The 21,392-nt window shown below is 37.6% G+C and overlaps 1 protein-coding gene across 4 annotated transcripts in view; it reads left to right on the top strand.

Annotated features, from left to right (window-relative positions):
• Positions 1 to 21,392, top strand: part of notch1b (notch receptor 1b) — a 190,383-nt gene that overhangs the window by 147,072 nt on the left and 21,919 nt on the right. For 3 of the 4 annotated variants that reach the window (XM_073951084.1, XM_073951085.1, XM_005168649.6), the window contains 12 exons: positions 243 to 435; positions 2,836 to 2,981; positions 3,070 to 3,183; positions 5,359 to 5,478; positions 7,921 to 8,073; positions 8,153 to 8,381; positions 10,910 to 11,111; positions 13,470 to 13,623; positions 14,175 to 14,359; positions 16,456 to 16,588; positions 18,364 to 18,612; positions 20,269 to 20,381. In XM_073951084.1, the coding sequence (XP_073807185.1) occupies positions 243 to 435; positions 2,836 to 2,981; positions 3,070 to 3,183; positions 5,359 to 5,478; positions 7,921 to 8,073; positions 8,153 to 8,381; positions 10,910 to 11,111; positions 13,470 to 13,623; positions 14,175 to 14,359; positions 16,456 to 16,588; positions 18,364 to 18,612; positions 20,269 to 20,381 (1,991 nt within the window). 4 annotated transcript variants of the gene reach the window in all.

Raw genomic sequence — 21,392 nt, 5'->3', positions numbered from 1 at the left:
TTTTTTCAGCTTTCTTCAGGATATCTTCTTTTGTATTCAACAGAATAAAATACACACAATGGTTTAGAACCACTTAAGTGTCAGTGAAAAATAGGTAAATTGTATTTTTGTGTGAACTATTCCTTTTAAGCCTAAAATTTTAAATGAGGAGCCGGCAAATTAATCCAATCGATACTGAAGTTATTTTGAATAACTTTGAGTAACACTATACAAAGTTTTCATGGTCTGATCTTATTTTGTAGGGAAAATGTGCAACGTCAATATCGATGAATGTGCCATCAACCCCTGCCACAATGGCGGAACCTGTGTGGATGGAGTCAATGGCTTCACTTGTCTGTGCAGAGAGGGCTATCATGACACCACCTGCCAATCACAGCTCAACGAATGCCTCAGCAACCCCTGTATCCATGGACACTGTGAAGACAAAGTGAATGGGTGTGTATTACTTGTTCTCCACTGTTTAAAAGTTTGAGGTCAGTGCAAAATGTGTACAGTCAAGATTGAAATTACCCAGGGGTATGATTAACTTTAGGCTTGACAAAACCGTCTAAATCCATCAGACTTCTTTTCTTGTAAATTAACATTTTCTCATCTGTTTAGGTTAAGCAGTTTAATTTTATAAATAATGATAAGGTCATTAGCCGGTAAATAAAAGGCTTTTTTTCATAAATGTCACTTAATAAAGGTCCATATTGATACCCTAAAGGTGCATATTAGTAGCTAAAAATTACAAAAGTGTTCCTCTTAAACTTTTTAGGTACTAATATATACTTTCGAAGTACTAATGTGGAGCCTTTAAGTACAAATGTGCACCTTTTGAGAAGGCACCACCCCAGAGACAGCTCGCATAACTTTATTTCTGAGATTGTACAATGACAAAAAAAGCAGTGCTCGATGCAAGAAAACTCAAGCCAAGCACAACACACAAGACATGGCCGAACTAGTGTCTGGATTCTGCCACCAAAACAATAATTAACAAGACCAGAGTGGCAGAATTCTGACAGAGAGTTGCTTACAAACAACATTTCAGTAACAATAGCTGTTTCCATCCAAAAAAGCGAATAAACTTTATGCGCAAAACTGGGTTATAAAAGTGCGAATAAAGCATCGTTTCCATCCAACGAGTCAAAGCGAACAAAATCGTCACTTCCTGATTAAATGGCGCCAAATATCAACAGTAAAAACTGCATTTGCTGCAGTAGGAGAAGCTACTTCAATCTTTTCTAAATGAATGCATCTCAGAAAACAATCCTGACAAGCAGTGAGCGCGCAGTGGCGTATGAAGGTGTCAGACGCAGAGCACAGGCACTCTTGATTCTGGAGGTCATTAATAATATAATAACATTAATACTGAAACGGTAAGGTGTTTTATAATGACCAAGACAACATTTCAGATGTTTTATAAGTGCTCAGCCTGACTTTTATCCATTTACATACTTTTTAAGCATCACATGATCTCTTTTAACATAATCACATGACCTTTTTTAATGCGCATGTTGGAGTTTGTGCGGTAAAAGTGTTTCCATCGCAGTTTATGCGCATCTTTTCTTATCGAATAAAAAGTTTATCCTACCCAGTTAGGCGCATAAGTTCTTTATAAGTTCGTTTCCATCAACTGTTTTTTTATGCGCATTTGCAAAAAAAAAACATAGCTAATGATAGTCTATACACTTCAGAGATGAGCAAAACACTCAAACACTGTGGCATTTTTTTATTTTCTTCATGAGTAAAGCCTGTATCAGAGCTGCAGATTGGGCTTGTCTGTGTTGGTTCCTGAGAGAGCGCAATGATGGTTTCTTATCAACAACTGACACCATGGAATGAGAAATTGGTGATGAAAGTGGAGCCTCTCACAGCTTTAGACAGAATCTGCGAATAGCCCCTAAGACATCTTTTAAAACCTACCCCAGACCTTTTAATGGTAGTCAATACATAATATATATTCTGGTAATATTTTCTGATCTATTAAACCAGTGGTCACCAAACTTGTTCCTGGAGGGCCGGTGTTCTGCAGATTTTAGCTCCAGACTTAATCAAACACACCTGAATCAAGGTCTTACAAGGTATACTTGAAACATCCAGGCAGGTGTGTTGAAGCAAGTTGGAGCTAAACCCTGCATGGACACCGGCCCTCCAGGACCGAGATTGGTGACCCCTGCATTAAACAAACATGAAAGGATCTAAAGGTTGTGCAAATGATGTTTGTTTTAAAGGGATAGTTAAAGTAGTTTAAAACTTATGGGTTTTTATTTTTATTTTTTTTTGTTAAACACAAAAGAAGATATGTTGAAGAATGTTTGTAACTGGTAGCCACTGACTTTTGTAATAGGAAAGAAAAAATATGAAATATCATTATATTTGGGTGAACTTTCCCTTCAATAAACCTACAAAAAAAACTAACAAATCTCTAATGGAAAACCTGGCACCAATGTCAGTTAAAATTAAATTAAATTAAATTAAATTAAATTTAATTTAATTTAATTTAATTTAATTTAATTTAATTAATTTTAATTTAATTTAATTTAATTTAATTTAATTTAATTTTTATTATTATTATTAATATTTAATTATTTTAATTTATTTATTAATTTATTCATTAATTTATTAATATATTATTTCTTTCTATTTTAATAATTTGTTAATTAAATTGTTAATTAATTTGTTAATTAATTATTTTATTTATTTAATTATTTATGTTTATTTTTGTTTGTTTTATTCTGCCTATATTTAATTAAATCCACCAAAAATCATGAAAAGCCACTGTAAGCACAAAAAGATTATGAATAAAACTCTTTAGGCTAGATATTTAATATAAAATATGTCGTTTCCTCACAGATATAACTGTATTTGCGACTCTGGCTGGAGTGGAGTCAACTGTGACATTAACAACAACGAGTGCGAGTCCAACCCCTGTATGAATGGAGGCACTTGTAAGGACATGACCAGTGGCTACGTCTGCACATGTCGCGCCGGCTTCAGCGGTTAGTATGGGTCATTCTGCTACTGCACTGTTACATGCTCTTTGACCACCACTTGACCTCACCACGTCTTTCTGATGTTTCATTATAGGTCCCAATTGCCAAACGAATATCAACGAATGTGCCTCCAACCCATGCTTGAATCAAGGAACCTGCATTGATGATGTGGCCGGATACAAATGCAACTGTCTGCTTCCTTACACTGGTAAGAGATTTGACACTGTGCCATTTAGAATTTGAGAGGTGATTAAAAGCTTATGAGTTATAAATAAATCAAATATGAAATAAAATATAACAAAATAGGTTTAATATTTGTATTAGTTTAAGTTTATTTATGTAAAAAGCACATTTAAAGTGCCTGACCAAAGTGATGTACATAAGACAGAATAATATTTAGTAGATAAATATAGAAAAAAAGATTAATATTTAGAAATAAAACAATAGACTAATGGTTATTTGTTTATCTGTATGCCATGCTACTGTAATGTGAATGCGGGCACTGACAACGGAGTTGAGAAGCCATGTGCAGTATTTATTGAACAAAGAATGGTCAGTCAAGCAATAGACGATCACAAGCAAACAGATACAAAGTCGTGGTCAAAGAACAGGGGAATAGTCTCTACAGGCAGCAATAAATCAAAACAAACAGACAAAGCAAAGGGTCAAAACACGACTAGGCTAAATATTAAAAAGAGCATCGTAATGCTCACAGACAAACAACAAGACTCAGCAATGTCTGTGTGTGTGTGTGTGTGTGTGTGCTGTATAAATAGTTTATGTAATGAGTGCTTAAGCAGCTTCAGCTGTGCGAGTTTGTAATCAGTCTGGATCAGGAACCGGTGTGTGTGCTGCATGCTTAAAGTTGTAGTCCATGTAATGGCGGATTTGTAGTCTGTTAGCGATCTGCAGCCACTAGATTACTGATAATTGTAAGTTACCCCTAAAAATTTGTTGTCAAAATATTAAAATAATAATATATTTATTTAATTGTAATTTTTTTTTTGTTGCTATATTATTTTTTAATACTGACTAATACTTGAAATATAATGTCGCCTAAAGCTTCCATTGACATTTTGATAGTTCAGACATGTTTGAAACAGGAAGTTATGATTTTTTTTATTGTTTAATATTCAATTCAACTCGGAAATTCTTTACAATAAGGTTCCATTAGTTAATGTTAGTCATTGTATTAATTAAAATGAGCAAACAATGAACAAAACATTACAGTATTGATTCGTCTTTGCTAACTGTTAACATTAACAAGCACAGCGATGGAATTTTAATAATGTATTAGTAAATATTAAACTATCATTATTGAAGGCCGTCCAAGTATTGTTCATTTTTAGTTCATTCATTTCGGCTTAGTCCCTTAATTAATCTGAGGTTGCCACAGCGGAATGAACCGGCTACTTATATAGCATATGTTTTACGCAGCGCATGCCCTTCCAGCTGCAACCCATCACTGGGAAACAGCCATATAGTCTCATTCACACTCATACACCATAGACAATTTAGCTTACCTAATTCACCTATAGCGATTGTGTTTGGAATGTTGAGCAAACACGAGCACCCGGAGGAAACCCATGCAAACACAGGGAAAACTCCAGGGAAACGCCAACTGACCCAACCAGGACTCGAACCAGCGACCTTCTTGCTGTGAAGCGACTGTGCTACCCACTGTGTCGCCGTGCTGCCCATTCACTCTTAGTTCATGTTAGTAAATACATTAACTGATGGAGCATTATTATAAAGCATTTTTCTCAATATTTGACTAGACTGTTGCTTGTTAATTTACAATTTCTAGGTCAGAGAGTCAAGAGACTTCCCTCAATCAATGTCGTCCCTGTTTGTTGACAATGGCTCCTCAATGAGCCCTTCAAGTATCTCTGTTGACAATACAGGAAAGCGTGTTTTCATCAGACGACACATTCTTTCCTCTCACTCTGTTATTTGACCAAACAGATAATGATGTTCGGCCTCTGGAACAGAAATCATATTAATTCCCAGCCACTTTCTGTTTGGAAAAATCCACACGGCGTCATATCAAGAATAACAAAAATCTGATCGCACCAGGGTGGGAACGTTAGCCTGTCATGTTTCCTGTTTGCCCTGCTTCCTCTCTCACAGAAACGCAAATGGCCAGACAATGGCAGGAAAACCTGCTGGCTTCCTCTAGTCGTGGAAACAGATAGGCCAAATGTGCTTTGCTTTGCTAGGCTAATCTCCAACAGAGAAAAGACGATTCAGTACAGATCGTGCGCTGAAACACGGTGTCACTTTCTAAATTTAAGCCTTCTTAGAGGAGGAACGTCTTCTGCAAACATCTTTATGAGCTGAAAAAAAGATCTTTCATGCTGTATTTTGATTTTGTATCTTCCAGGCGAGAACTGTGAGACCCTGTTGGCCCCGTGCGGCTCTAAACCCTGTAAGAACGGAGGCGTTTGCAAGGAATCGGAAGACTACGAGAGCTTCTCTTGTGTGTGTCCTGCGGGATGGCAAGGTACAAGATCCACACACATACAAGCAGGATGTATTGTTCTAGCCTCAGTATTGTGTATAAGGTCTTGGCTCCCTCGAAGTGCCCCCTGGTGGACTGGAGCCGAGACCTTACTTAATACGTGAAGATACACAGAGAATTCATCAGTGTTAATTTTTGGGTGTTAACGCATTTTAGAGTAAAGTGTTGAAATTACAGAGTAAGATTTTGATAAATGAACACAATCAAAGTTCAAAGCTGATTTGATTCAGAGTATAATCAAGGAGTTGCAGGTAACCAACACTTGATGGTGTTATATCCAACATTTGCCTGACAAAAAAATCTTATTGGAACATAAAAGTCATGCCATTTTTTAAATCCTTCAGTCTTAAAAAAAAGTGTCAATTTGTAAAAAGTGTCAATTTTAGTGCTGCTGTCCAGTGTTAACATGTTTTTGTGGATATAAATGATTAATAAAATAATTAGGATTTATTTTTATTGCCATTTTTGGAGAATTGTCCTATTTTGAAGCTGTTTTAACTATCAATTAGGAGTATTGTAATCTTTACTATGTAGACTAGAGTTAAATTCTCTCTGTCAAAGTGTTGAGTCAGGGAAAAGTCAACTCCCAGTAGTGTAGATCAGAGTTATTTTTCAGCTCAATACAGTGTAAATTTAACTCACTTATAGTGTAATTTAGCTAGAGTTTAATTCTTTCTGTTAAAGTGTTGAATTTTTACTTTTTATACTAGAGTCAGGGAAAAGTCTACTCCCAGTAGTGTAGACCTGTAACGCCGGGGAGTAACACCACAACAGAAGGTAGGATCCAATATGCAGGTTTATTCAGTCAGGCAAGCAGTGGTCAATACGGGAGCAAACAGGTATGAGAGAACAATCCAGAATCGTAGTCAGTTTAACAATCAAGAGGTCGAAAGGCAGGTGGCAGACAAGGATAACTAAATAAACAAGGCTAGGTTCAAAACACTGGAAACCAAGACAAGGAAAACGTGTTGTAATGCTACTTTACAGTGAACAAGACTCGGCAACCTGAATGAGTGTGTGCGCTGCTTAAATACTGTGTGTAATCAGTCTTGAAGCAGGATCAGCTGTGGGATTCTAATTAGTGGAGACTTGGAGCAGGTGTGTGTGTGGCATGATTGAATATGTAGTTTATCAGCAGATTTGTAGTCCTAAGTGTGTGTGTGTGTGTGTGTGTGTGTGTGTTTACCAGCGTTTTCTGGTGGTTGTTCACTGGTGAACATGACAAGACCAGAATTATTTTTTAACTCGATACAGTGTTAACCCATTTATAGTGTAATTTAACTAGAGTTAAAATCTCTCTGTTAAAGTGTTGAATTTTCACCTTTTACACTAGAGTCAGGGAAAGTCAACTCCCAGTAGTGTAGACCAGAGTTATTTTTCAGCTTAATACAGTGTAAATTTAACTCATTTATAGTGCATTTTAACTAGTCAAAATATCTTTGTTTAAGTGTTGAATTTTCATTTTGTTTTAAACTAGAGTCAGGGAAAAGTCAACTCCCAGTAGTGTAGATCAGAGTTATTTTTCAGCTCGATACAGTGTAAATTTAACTCATTTATTGTGTAATTTACCTAGAGTTAAATTCTCTCTGTTAAAGTGTTACACTTTTACACTAGAGTCAGAGAACAGTCAACTCCCAGTAGTGTAGATCAGAGTTAATTTTCACCTCAATACAGTGTAACTTTAACTCATTTATAGTGTAATTTAACTAGAGTTAAATTCTCTTTGTTAAAGTGTTGAATTTTCACATATGTTACAATAGAGTCAGGGAATAGTCAACTCCTAGTGTAGACCAGAGTTATTTTTTAACTCGATACAGTGTAAATTTAACTCATTTATTGTGTACATGTAACTCTCCCAAGAGTGTTAATTTAACTCTGAAAATATTGGGACAATATTTACTCATTTGGAGCTGGTTTTAACCTTGATAGAGTTCAAATAACACTGCTTTGCAGTGTATAAAAGCCTTGAATGATACCAAGTACATTAATGTGATAAAGAGCACTACTGTGGAATAGTACCTGGCAATTAAATTAGCCAATTGAGAACGGTAAAAGCTCTGGTTGCCAGTTTGTGTCATGCAACACACACTTTTAATTATGCTGAAGCTTTTGTGTTTTAGCACATTGTTGTGTGAGTTTTAGAAAGTCATACAAATGTTTCCATTATTAAAAACACATGTCTCAGTTTTATAAAATAAAAAATATCCACATTATGTTAAATATTTTTGTTGGGTAATAAATGTGCCATATATAGACTAAAGTATCAAAACAAAAATAACAACAAATTTTACATTTAATTTTAAATGGCATTATTTATGTTTTTAGATTTTAATGTTACAACATCATTGTATCAACATCAAACTTGCAGATATTTAAAAAAAAAACATAAAAGTCTATACTCATACTTCTTTTCCTTTCTTGTAGGCCAAACATGTGAGGTGGACATCAACGAGTGTGTTAAAAATCCTTGCCGAAATGATGCCATCTGCCAAAACTCCATTGGCAGCTACAAGTGCAGTTGCAAAGCGGGCTACACGGGCCGCAACTGTGAGACAGACATCGATGACTGCAAGCCCAGTGAGTGTCCCATTACACCCATATGTCCATCTAGTTGATCTTGTCCCGATGTCTAACAGCATCCTTTTTTTTCCTCCAGACCCCTGCAGTAACGGTGGCTTCTGCAAAGACGCAGTGAACGCCTTCACTTGCACCTGCCTGCCGGGTTTCAGGGGCGGCAGATGCGAGGAGGACATTAACGAATGTGAGAGTAACCCGTGTAAAAACGGCGCCAACTGCACTGATTGTGTGAACAGCTACACCTGCACCTGTCCACCTGGATTCAGTGGGATTCACTGCGAGAACAACACACCTGACTGTACTGAGAGGTAACCAAAGGCCTCTTATTTCTGGCATTTGTATTATTATTATTATTATAACCTTTATTTTACCAGAAAAGCCTGTGTTTCAACTTCTAAATCATTTATGTGAAGTTTATTTATGAACTAATTTCGAGAAGAGTGCGCGCTTATGATTGATAGCACCTGGTCCACATTAGCTAACACTGATATACCAATCAGACGACTCCTTAACCACTATAAATAACCAGAGTATCTTACTTCAGCCATCTTCATCTTGAAGAATCCCCCCGCAACCCCAACTTCTCCCATTTCCTTGTCAGGGCAGCACAGAGGCCTAGTGGTTAGTACCACGACCGCACAGCAAGAATGTCACCGGCTCGGACACTACCAGGCCAGGTCGGCGTTTCTGTGCGGAGTTTGCATGTTCTCCTCGTGTTTGCGTGGGTTTTCACCGGGCTCTCCGGTTTCCTCCCACAGACCAAAAACACGTAACATAAGTAAATTGACAAATCTCAATTGACAGCATAGACACTTCATAGCATTATAATCTACTTCCAACATTTATCAAGCAGGGGAGTTCTCGAGACCTACCTGAACTCGGACTTCCCTCTCGCCCTGCAATGAGGGGGAGCCCTGGGCTCGAGGATCTCACAAGTTCAGGTTCCTCTCCCGGGACTGCATGCCAAACACACTCCATAATCAATCATCAGCGAAGGGCGAACTCTTGAAACTCTTTTTAAAGTCATATAGTGAAAGCAACTCTTTAAAATGAAACTTTGTTTATAGATTCTTCCATGCAAGCCCAAATTCCCCCACAAGTCCCCCAAAAATATGTGGTATAGGTGAACTAGGTAGGCTAAATTGACCGTAGTGTATGTGTGTGAATGAGTGTGTATGGATGTTTCCATGTGATGGGTTGCAGCTGAAAGGGCATCCGCTGTGTAAAACATATGCTGGATAAGTCGGCGGTTCATTCCACTGTGGCAACCCCAGATTAATAAAGGGACTAAGCCAAAAAGAAAATGCATGAATGATTGGATGAATGAATGCAATGCTAAGCAGCATTGGTGTTTATCACTGTATAGAATACTATAAAATAATATTTTCTCCCTGATTCTGTGATATGAATCCACATCTGGTCACAAATATAAGTTATTTTAAACACTCAAATGATGCTATAAAGTGAATTTGGAGTAAAAGCAGGGTTTTTGAGAGGACGTCAAAATGTGATGTATGGTGGGGGTCTGCCCTTTAATACTGAGAAGTAGTGTATTTTAAATAAAAATGTTAATTATTAAAATAATATACATTTGACCACCCCTATAACAGTTCACCATTATGAATGCATAATCACTCCAATCAGTCTATGCAGGAAAATATTCATTTAACAGTCTGTAACCATCAGATTCAAAGCACCGACAGACATCGTAACGCTCGATTCACACGGGGCTTCAGCGTCAACACTTGACAGAGGGCGTGTCTGAAGTTGGGGCTGACGCGATCATCATAGCAGCGTCAGCCAATGAAATTAGTCACCAATCGGCTACTGTCTGAGTTGGTGTATTTGCATACAGCGATCTAATTGGCTGATGCTTCTGTCGGCGCTTAAACAGTTGAGAAAGTCCCAACTTCTTTAGTAAACAACGCCACTGAAGCGGCGCCGACGGATCCACAATGCAGTTCGGCAACGCCTGACGCCACCCATTTAAAGTGAATGGAAAGCATTGATGCTGACGCCCCGTTTCTTTGTTTCTACTTATAGCCTAAAAGTAAAGTCAAATTAAACACATAGTTTGTGTAGTCTGACCTATAGTAACCTTTGAAATAGCCAGTCAGCAGGTCAGAATACACTAAATAGCCCACAAAACACTAAAAACTTCAGTTTCATTAATAAATTAGATGTTATTTAAAATAAATAACATAAATTGATTAATTAAAGCATGTATAAAACAAACTAACATTAATGGAAATATTGTCCCCCTCGCTAATCGTCAATGTATAATTCGCACTCTGAGTATGTCTGTAAATAACCAAAAAGTAGCAGTCTCTAATAGTTTATAAATCAGTTTGTATTATCACAGGAAGACAAGATCTTATCATACAGAGAATTTTTACCAGTAAATTGAGGACGTTAAAACATCGCCCATCCTTAGTGTAAATATTGATCTTTGCCAACAAGCTAGTGTTTAGTCTATAACAGACAGTCGTTACTACTAAGAGACAAGAAGGCAAATCTACTGTATCTCAACTCTCTTAAAAACACTTTATCAACAAAGTCGTAAGAGATACGCACCAAACAATGCTTCAAACCCTACATGTCTTTTCTGCACAGCACTACAGCTATCATTGTTAGCCTTATTGTTAAACTCGAGCCTTGTCAGTTCACTGATCTGCCTCATGATAGTGTTTAAAAAAAAACCTCAAAAGTTTTTCTTCTGTTGTCTGTTAGCGCCCCCTCTGGTGAAAAGATGACAACGCAGTCTGAGCAGCATTGATGATCATTATATGAAGTAAATCTGTTTTTTTGTTTTTGTTCTTCTTCTTTTTTGAAACAGCTCTTGTTTTAATGGTGGCACATGTGTGGATGGCATCAACAGCTTCACTTGCCTGTGCCCTAAAGGCTTCACTGGCAACTACTGCCAGCATGACATCAACGAGTGCGACTCCAGACCGTGCATGAATGGAGGCACCTGCCAGGACAGCTATGGCACCTACAAGTGCACCTGCCCTCAGGGATACCACGGTCTTAACTGTCAGGTAATAAATCACTGGTATAGATACAGGGTTGTTTTGGAACAAAACGTTTTTATGCATCCATCATACATTTATTTACAGTGTTTTGTCGTGTTGAAAAGGTTCTGTTTGTGGTCAAATTATTATTTTACTTCTTTAAAATAAAACACTATTTATTAACATTAATAATTGCATTAGTTAACATAAACTAACTCATTCAAATACTTGTACAGTTAAATATTAACTGACATCTTCATTCATTCATTTTCTTCTCGGCTGAGTTCCTTTAGTAATCAGGGGTCGCCACAGCGGAATGAACCACCAACTTATCCAGCACATTTTTACGTTGCGGATGCCCTTCCAGCCGCAACCCATCTCTGGGAAACATCCACACACTCATTCATACACACACTCATACTCATACCTACCCATTTCACCTGTACCACATGTCTTTGGACTGTGGGGGAAACTGGAGCACTGGGAGGAAACCCATGCGAACACAGGGAGAACATGCAAACTCCACACAGAAACGCCAACTAAGCACTACCTACTGTGCCACTGCGTAGCCTAACTGACATCTTATTAAAATAAAAGCTTGTATTGTTATTATTATTTAAAGAATTGTATTTGCTATATAACAATTCTTATATTATTTAATGAACAAAAAGTGAACAATTAATAGTTTTTTCTCTTTTAATTAAGATTAGCAAAATATTTATAAATACTGCAAGATGTCTTGCTTATTGTTAGTGTTAATTCACTTTTTAAATTCACTTTTACTACTGTGCATTCACTTTTAACATTAACCATTAGGATTTATTGCAAATTGTTAGCTATATATTGCGATAAAAAGGTTTAAAATTGCTGAAATTAAACAACTGTAAATTCAAATTTATTTTGCACGATATTCTCAAAATTATTTTCTAGTTTGTTTTTAAGTATTGTGGCGGTTCATTCAGGGACTAAGACGAAGAAATGAATTAAATATTGTTAATTCCATTTGATTTAAATAGCCAACACTATACACTCAAAAAAGGATGTTTGCTGTTTGTTCTTCTTGTTCTTACTTATTTCAAATGAGCTGAAACAACACAGTATTTCAGTTTTTTTTTTGTGGACTCAAACTCAAATTCGTAAAAACTAATTGTTAACTTAATTCCTTCATGTTGTCCCAACACTAATCGATTGTGTGGAACCCAGTGCGGTAAAATCTGACATCGAAATATGACTGAAGTTTAAATGTTTTTCATTTACATACTGATCTATTTCCTATTTCCTAATCTTTTCATATCCGCATGTTTGGATTTTACTCTGGGAATGCAGAAAAAATTATATATTTATAAAATGTTATTGTATATATTTCTATATATTATTATATATATTTATTATTATTTTTTGTTGTTGTTTTTTTAGCTTATATTTAGTTTATAACGATTTTTAAATACAACAGAACAAACAAACAACATTGTCTCAGAATATACACACTTTACAGGTAAATATAATGTCACCTGCCTTACATGTGAATTCAGCTGTTGGAAATATAGCATTAGCATTGTAGTGCTACAGTATATATACTATTTATTGTGATGAAAAGGTGAAAATAGCTAAAATTAAACAATTGTAAATTCTAATTTATTTTGCACAGTATTCTTAAAAATATTTTCTAGTTTGTTATTAAATATTGTGGCGGTTCATTCCGTCGTGGTGACCCCTGCTGAATAAAGAGACAAAGCCGAAGGGAAATGTCTGACATCGATATATGACTTAAGTTTACTTTTTTTTTTTTCATTTACATACATACCTTTTCATATCCGCATGTTTGGATCTTAAACTAGGAATGCAGAACAAAAATTAAAAAGCTATTTTGATCCCTTGAAATGAAAAAAATTATATATAGGTCACACTTTACAATAAGGTTCATTAGTTAATGTTAATTAATGCATTTACTAACATGAACAAACAATGAGCAATACATTTACTACTGTATTTGTTCATGTTAGTTTACGTAAAATAAAGTTGTTCATTGTTAGTTTGTTAACTCATGGTGCATTAGCTAATGTTAACAAGCATGGACTTGGATGTTAATTATGCATTAGTAAATGTTCAATTATGATTATTAATTGCTGTACATGTGTTGTTCATGACTAGTTCATGTTAGTAAATGCATTAACTAATGAACCTTATTGTAAAGTGTTACTCTCTCTCTCTCTCTTTCTCTCTCTCTCTCTCTCTCTGTGTATATATATATATATATATATATATATATATATATATATATATATATATATATATATATATATATATATATATATATAATGTCATTTTTTGAGTGTGGAGATACACTAGTTAAATCATTGACATGGATGAACTGTTGTCTTGCAGGAGCTGGTGAACTGGTGTAAACCGTCTCCCTGTAAGAATGGAGGGATCTGCAGACAGAGCGGCACAAGATACAGCTGTCAGTGTCAGACAGGCTGGACTGGTTTATACTGTGACGTTCCCAGTGTTTCCTGCGAGGTGGCCGCCAAACAGCAAGGTTTGTTTATATGAATGGGCCTATTACAGTTAAAGTCAAATTTATTCGCCCTTCTGGGATTTTATTGCCAAATGATGTTTAACAGAGCAAGGAAATTTTCACAGTATGTCTGATAATATTTTTTCTTCTTATTTGTTTAATTTCGCCTTGAATAAAAGCAGTTTTTAATAGTTTTAAAACCATTTTAATGCCAGTATTTTTAGCCACCCCTAAAGCAATATTTTAATTTCGATTATTATGCATATGTCTAATTAACCTAACCTGCCTTATTAACCTAGTTAAGCCTTTAAATGTCACTTTAAGCTGTATAGAAGTGTCTTGAAAAATATCTAGTCAAATATTATTTACTGTCATCATGGCAAAGATAAAATAAATCAGTTATTAGAGATGAGTTATTGAAACTATTATGTTTAGAAATGTGTTGAACAAAAAAAATCTCTCTGTTAAACAGAAATTGGGGAAAAATATACAAAATATACCCCTTGTTACTCACCACTGGTTTCTGCTCAGCCTGTTCAGTGTTTGAGATGTTTGTTTCTCCTGATTTTCAGGTGTTGATGTGGTCCGGCTGTGTCGTAACTCTGGCCAGTGTCTGGACGCTGGAAACACACACTATTGTCACTGTCAGGCCGGATACACGGGCAGCTACTGTGAGGAGCAGGTGGACGAATGCATTCCCAATCCATGCCAGAACGGAGCAACTTGCACCGACTACCTGGGCGGATACTCCTGTGAAGTAAGTCAAGAGGATCTGGAAGTTAGCAATCATCTTCACTGTGAATGGACCCTTTTCACATATCCGGGTTTCTCAGAAGCAGAAGTCGTCATAGTTGGGTAACCTTAGAGCATGGTGAACGGGAGAGATTAACAAATATTTTTTACAATTCTATTTGCTGAAATAATTACAGAAAAACTCCACGATGATGTTATAAAGGTGTTCAGACAAAGTAAAAAAAAATAGTGTGAGTGGCAGCCAGAAGAGAGAATAACGTCAAATCACCTAACAGCAAGAAGGTCGCTGGTTTGGGTCAGTTGACATTTTTGTGTGGAGTTTGCATGTTCTCCCCATGCTGATGTGGGTTTCCTCCGGGTGCTCCGGTTTAACCCACAGTGCAAAGACATGCGCTATAGGGGAACTATCAACCTACGTCACACATGATGTCACACGGGTTCAACCACACAAAGTGGTTGCAAAAAAAAGACCGGTTCCAATAGCAAACATGTTGTGTTGTGCGGTAAGATACCAAATTCAAACACTTTTACCGTACACCACGCTGCTTTTAATGCCAACCGCAGATGTCTTAGGCTAACAGCTATCATATGAGCTGAATGGATTGAGGACCTAATTAAAAACGCTGGACTCTGCAGTTCTTATTTCATATCAGTTAAGTTCACCCTATGCTGAATCATACACATCACTCATTTTTATTGCACAAATGAGTAAAAACAGTTAAATATGGAGAATTAAACTGCGGACACTGAATGCTAAGAATGAAACGTAAAGGGTAAGTTCACATACCCTGCCGTACAGGTGCAGTTCACTGTCAGAATGCAGTTTTGCTTGTTGATGATTAACATCAACAATTGCCTTGTACAGTTCCGTCTTATTTCTTTGTCTTTGGCTAGGCAGAAGCTCGTTTTTTAGCACTACATAGTTTTGAATCTGGTAATCGAGGAGCATTATTTCTTGCACATGACCACACAAAACAAAATTGTAGGCATCCAAACACTTGTAGGCCTTTAACTTCTCTCTTGTAAAATCACTTGGAGTTTGAATGAGATGGTTGTATATTTCAGGCCGGATGCTTGGCGATTTCGTCTTATCCAAAATCCATAGGGCGGGTGCTATTGCAAATGGACCTGTCGGATGAACGCCGCTCACTTTAACGTTAATTTTGCCGAATACCTGCTTATTACTGGGTGACAAGCTTTTATAATATGCTGAAAGCATTATGTAAATTATATATATATATATAATATGTAATCAATATAACTTATTTCTAAGACAACAACAAACTCTGTACCGCATCAGATGTCATTCCATTGCTGTAAATGCAAGTGCTCCCGGTTTTTTTCTGCAACCTCCATGCACAGGCATCCTGAATGTTTACAAATTGGTAGGGACAGACAGAATCTTCAGACATTTTTTGCTATTTCTGCACAGAATTTTTTTTAAATCTGCGGATTTATGCTGAATTATTTTGGGAATATCATAACTAAAACCTTAATATATGAAATAAAAAGTAACACCTTTTTACTTTTATTTAATATTTACAATGCAAATCCAATTAGATCCACTTTATTTGGTAAACAAAGCAAGTCTCTCATATAATATCTCTACTAAAAGAAAATAAGAAAAATATATCTTTACACACCGTATTGTAAATAAATCATATGAATATTTGCATGTTAGACAATAATATTAGGGAAATTTTTTTAAAAACTGAATAAATGTAAGTTGACAAAGGTAAATAAACAGAATCAATGATATATGCTGGATATGTTGGTGGTTCATTCCGCTGTGGCGACCGCTGATAAATATGGGACTAACCCGAAAGAAAATGAATGAATGAATAATTAGAGACTAGACTGTACAGAGATTAAAATCTAAACGTAGAGCTACTGTAAGTATAAATATAATCATTTGCATGCTCTCGATAAGCTAATTGGTGATCGTTAGATTTAACCACTGCTTTAGGCTAATGTTAGCTAAACCTTCTTTGTAAAAGAAATTGCTTGTTTGGCAAAGCCTGGAGAAAGCGCCTAGTAAACAGAAAGCTGTTTGTTTTATGTTTGGCATTAATTTGCCTCTCCTTGTTGTGTTTCTTGAAGTGTGTGCCAGGTTATCATGGAGTGAACTGCTCTGATGAGATCAATGAGTGTCTGTCTCAGCCCTGCCAGAACGGGGGCACATGCATCGACCTGATCAATACCTACAAATGCTCCTGTCCTCGGGGAACACAAGGTCAGATTTCACTTCCTCCTCTGTTTGGCACTTTTTCATGCTTCGTTTTCTTTATTAATTACAGCTTGCACATTGACTGATGCTTTCATGCTTAATTATGGAACCGCTTGATTGTTTTATGTTCAATCCACTTAAATTTGTAAAAAGAATTACGTTTTAATTGAATCTTTTTGTGTTAGGACGAGTGTTGTGCTAGTTACTGAAAAATAGTAACTAGTTACAGTTACTATGAGTAACTCAGTTACTTTATTGATTACTTACACCAAAAAGTAATGAATTATTATAAACAGTCATACATTTTATGCATTTTAAACAAAACAAAAACGTAACAGCTGCTTAAAACTGAAATCTATCAGCAGTTTTTAAACTAACCACAAATTAAACGTGGTATGTCAGCAACTTATGGAAAGTAAGCTGTGTACATTCAAAGTGCAAAATCTGCTGTTGTATAACGGCTATAAAAATATGTAAAACAATAAACAAATGTTAAAAAATCAGTATTTTTCTGATCAATACAACACTATACATTTAAACAATGTGTTTAGAAATATGACAGAAATGTGTCACTGTGTCTACTAAACTAATCAGTTGTGTTATACAGAAAACAAAAGTGTGCTTATTTATTTGAAGCAACAAACATAGTAGCCCTGGTGTGTGTGTGTGTGTGTGTGTGTGTCTGTGTGTGTGTCTGTGTGTGTGTGCGCGTGCTGTATTTATAGTCCGCGTAATGAATGAATGATGAGCTTCAGCTGTGTCTGTGTGAAATCATCTGATCTCGGAAAAGGTGCATGTGAGCGGTGCATGACTGGACCTTGTAGTCCATGTAATGACGGATTTGTAGTTCATTGCGATCTGTGTGTTAACCAGCAATCTGCCAGGATTAGATCGCTGGTGATTGTGAAAATTTATAATAATAATTACGTTTTAATTGAATCTTTTTATGTTAAGACGAGTGTTGTGCTAGTTACTGAAAAATAGTAACTAGTTACTAGTAACTAGTAGATTTATAATAATAATGATAGTAGTAACCTTATTAGCTTCTTAGTTTCTCATGCGCACGCATTCGGTCTCTTTCACAAACACACTTGGCCTCTCTTGCGCGCACCTGGTCTCTCTTGTGCACACCCAATCTCTTGTGCGTGCTCGGTCTCTCTTGCGCACACACTTGGTGTACCTTGCGCGCATTCAGTCTCTGTTTCTGTGTGACTTTTGTGAAATCTCCTCATACACAACGTGTTTTCTTTATGGTAATTGGTTGGCATCAACCAATCCCACAATGCGATGCCGCTGTAAAAAAAGAAGATGTGGGCTAGACTGCAGCCAAAATAATTAACTTACCAAGTAACGGACAAACACATCATAACGATAACGGAGTTATTTATTTAAAAATTAATGCGCTACAATATTAGTTACTGTCAAAAGTAATGCCATTACAGTAATGCATTGTTAGAAACGCGTTATTGCCCAACACTGGTTAAGGCAACATGCAGTAATTTTGTGTTACCCAGCATTTATTTTCTAGTGTAGCTAGAATGTACACTGTAAAAAATACTGGGTTCTACACAAGTGCTTTGTGTTGGGACAACATAAAGAAATTAAGTTAATTATTAGTTTTTACAAATTTAAGTGGATTGAACATAAAACAGTTAAGTTGTCCCCAAAAAAATCTCAAGAGTTGTGTTGTTTCAGCTCATTTTAAATTAGTAGCTAGAACAAGCAACAAAAAAAAATGTTATTGAGTATATAAGTGCAGCTTTTCTTATACTTTTTTCCAGGTGTGCACTGCGAGATCAACATTGACGACTGCACACCGTTCACTGACCCCATCACCCATGAGCCTAAATGCTTTAACCAGGGCCGCTGTGTGGACCGTGTGGGCGGCTACCACTGCATCTGTCCCCCTGGGTATGTTGGGGAACGCTGTGAGGGCGACGTCAACGAGTGCCTGTCCAACCCCTGTGGCACACACAGCTGCATCCAGCTCAAAAACAACTACCGCTGCGAGTGTCGCACAGGATACACAGGTACAAACACAGCCCCCTGCTCTATTATCATATTCTCCCGACAAAAATTCTTGCTGCACACAAACAGCTTTGCTGTATCGGCCCTGACTGCATCGCGGGCAAAAACATGCAACAAACCCCGTGGATCATGGAAACAAACACTTACGACCCTTCATGAACAGCTAATTTCTGTGTGCCGTGGGTCTGTGTCTCACAGCTTGGCAGGTCTGTCTTGCCTTCGGAAAGCATGCGCAGTCATGAATAATTAAGAAGGCAGCTCTTCTCATAGGATAAGAAAACTCCGCTATGAATAATAATGAGAAACCGACCCATCATCATTGCACTTGCAGTTTTGCGCTACGTCGCCGATTTTGATTACACTTCAAAAATCATTTTAAACCCAGAAGCTGAAAATAGCCTGTAATAAAGTTCGTTGTGTGGAAAGAAGGAAGCGGAGAACCGACGCAGTTTTTAAACTATTTATTAATAACAGTGACGGCAGTCAAATATGTCCGGGCCCGGTCCTCTCTTGGCTTCCTCTGCCATCATTCCTCCTTTTATAGTCCAGAGCTCCTTCCGTGGGATTCGAGGCAGGTGCGCACCTCAGGTGTATTCACTTACGCGGCGGCCTCATTCCGTTCCCAGGGCTCACGGCCACGCCCCCTCGCCACATACCCCCATCTCCCATCACAGGCCGGGGGCACCCCGTGGTTTGGCGCCACAGCACCCACGAGACCTATATGAGACAGGCCGAGAGAAAAGGAGATGGAAAAGGAGAAAGGACAGAGTAGTCCGAGAAAGGGAAGAGAGGAAAAAGGAAAAAAATAAATAAAATTTGGGGTTCGGTTCTCCAGACACGCTGCCACTCGGTCCTCCACCAGCAGAGAGATGCGACGACGTGCTGGGAGCCCTGTGGAGGAATCTATCCACCCGTCCGTCTTCTCCTAGCTGGCTGGCGGCATCTCAGGTCTCCTGCTACGCTCCCGCTTCGGTGGACGGATGCAGGCTACTGCATCATGGCGGATCGCGACGACTCCCCCGGGTTCTGTGGGATGGCTCCCTTCAGCACTTTCCCCTCCGGTGGTAAGCCCAGCGTCCCCTGCTCCTCCCCATGCTGGGAGACGGCAGCAGGCAGATCCTTTCCTCGCCAGCCTCAGGCCTCAGCTCCTCACGGAGACTGCCGTCAAACTGAAAGCAAAAGTAAAATATGTCCGGGCCCGGTCCTCTCTCGACTTCCTCTGCCATCGTTCCTCCTTTTATAGTCCAGAGCTCCTTCTGTGGGATTCGAGGCAGGTGCGCACCGCAGGTGTATCCACTCACGCGGCGGCCTCATTCCGTTCCCATGGCTCTATGCCACGCCCCCTCGCTACATAGCTGACAAAAGCTCAAAATTATCCAGTATTCCCCACAATTTAAGCTAACAGATGCTAACATTGTCTTAACTGTTGCTCAACACACTCAAATCTCAAAAAAAGTACTCAAGGGTTTCGTGAACCTTTAAAAGGAACACTATGGGGCGCACCGGTGCCTTCACCGTTGCAGATGGATAGGACAAAACCTCCTGTTATCATGGAAAATATATCTTTTATTGCTTGTTGTGGCATCACATGTTCCTAGCACATGTTGTCAGGATGTACAACTGAAATGTTTAATATGGTTGTTTGTGTATCTCTACAGGTCAGCATTGTGACAAAGTGTTTGATGGCTGTAAAGGGAAGCCGTGTCGTAATGGAGGCACCTGCGCTGTAGCCAGTAACACTCCTCATGGCTTTATCTGCAAATGTCCACCGGTTAGTCACATTCTCACACGTCACATCCATAGCACTGGAATTGCTCATAAGCAGTGATCCCTTACTTTAATTTTTGAGCAGAAAAGTCAGGGCCGGCCCATGGCATAGGCAGTATAGGCAAATGCTAAGGGCGCTGTACAGCCAGGGGGCGCCAGAAATGAGCACGGTTAAGTTGGTTTTGTTTTTGATATTCCTGACACATTCAGTGATAGACAGCAATAACTCAAACACCTCCTAGCCTAAAAAGATCTAAAGTGTGTTTCCTACAAAAAGACAAAGCTGGTTATGTTTTACAGCTGTCTTTTTCTTTTCTTTTTCGCTCGACATTACGACGACCACTGCTCCGTTTAGCCGGGGATATGCGTTTTGATGGAAGAGCTTGCGCTGAGCGTAGCTCTCAGTGAGGGACTTTCGGAAAAGTGCTTATTTTTTTCTTCTTTTAATTTTTTTGCTCTGTCCTGCGTGTTTATTTTAAACACAACTAATTTTCTCTTAAATGAGCACAAACAGTTACTAAAGTAGTCGAATGCTTCATTCATTCATTCAATATAGAGCTGTGCATTCTTACATTAACACCTCTGTTATCAAACCAAACACAATGAGAGATTAATTTGCTGATCTTCACTAAATAACTATAGTAACTTTAATCAATATGTTAATACAATTTAAAGTTAAATAGATTTTATAGCTTTATTTATTTCTGTATAAGCCATTGTTTTTAATAGGGTAAACCTTTTATTTTATTCTCAATATGTTCTAATGTTTGCTATGTATTCTATCATTTGAAGCTATTTGTTGTCCCATGTTTTTTACATCCCAACGTTGATAGATATGGCATAACATTGCTAATCAATAAATAGCTATAGCGCTATCTGTTAGGTTGAACGTCAGCTAATGTTATGGAAGGGCATAGATGTTACAGAAAATAGTAATAGTAATGTAACTACCTCCATTATTACTTCCTCAAGCAAATGTGTAAATATTAGATCTATTCAGCATTAATGTTAATTG

The sequence above is a fragment of the Danio rerio genome, chromosome 5, assembly GCF_049306965.1.
Source record: "Danio rerio strain Tuebingen ecotype United States chromosome 5, GRCz12tu, whole genome shotgun sequence".
Classification (NCBI taxonomy): domain Eukaryota; kingdom Metazoa; phylum Chordata; class Actinopteri; order Cypriniformes; family Danionidae; genus Danio; species Danio rerio.
Note: the sequence above shows the minus strand (reverse complement) of the source record. Positions and strands in the feature narration are given on the sequence as shown.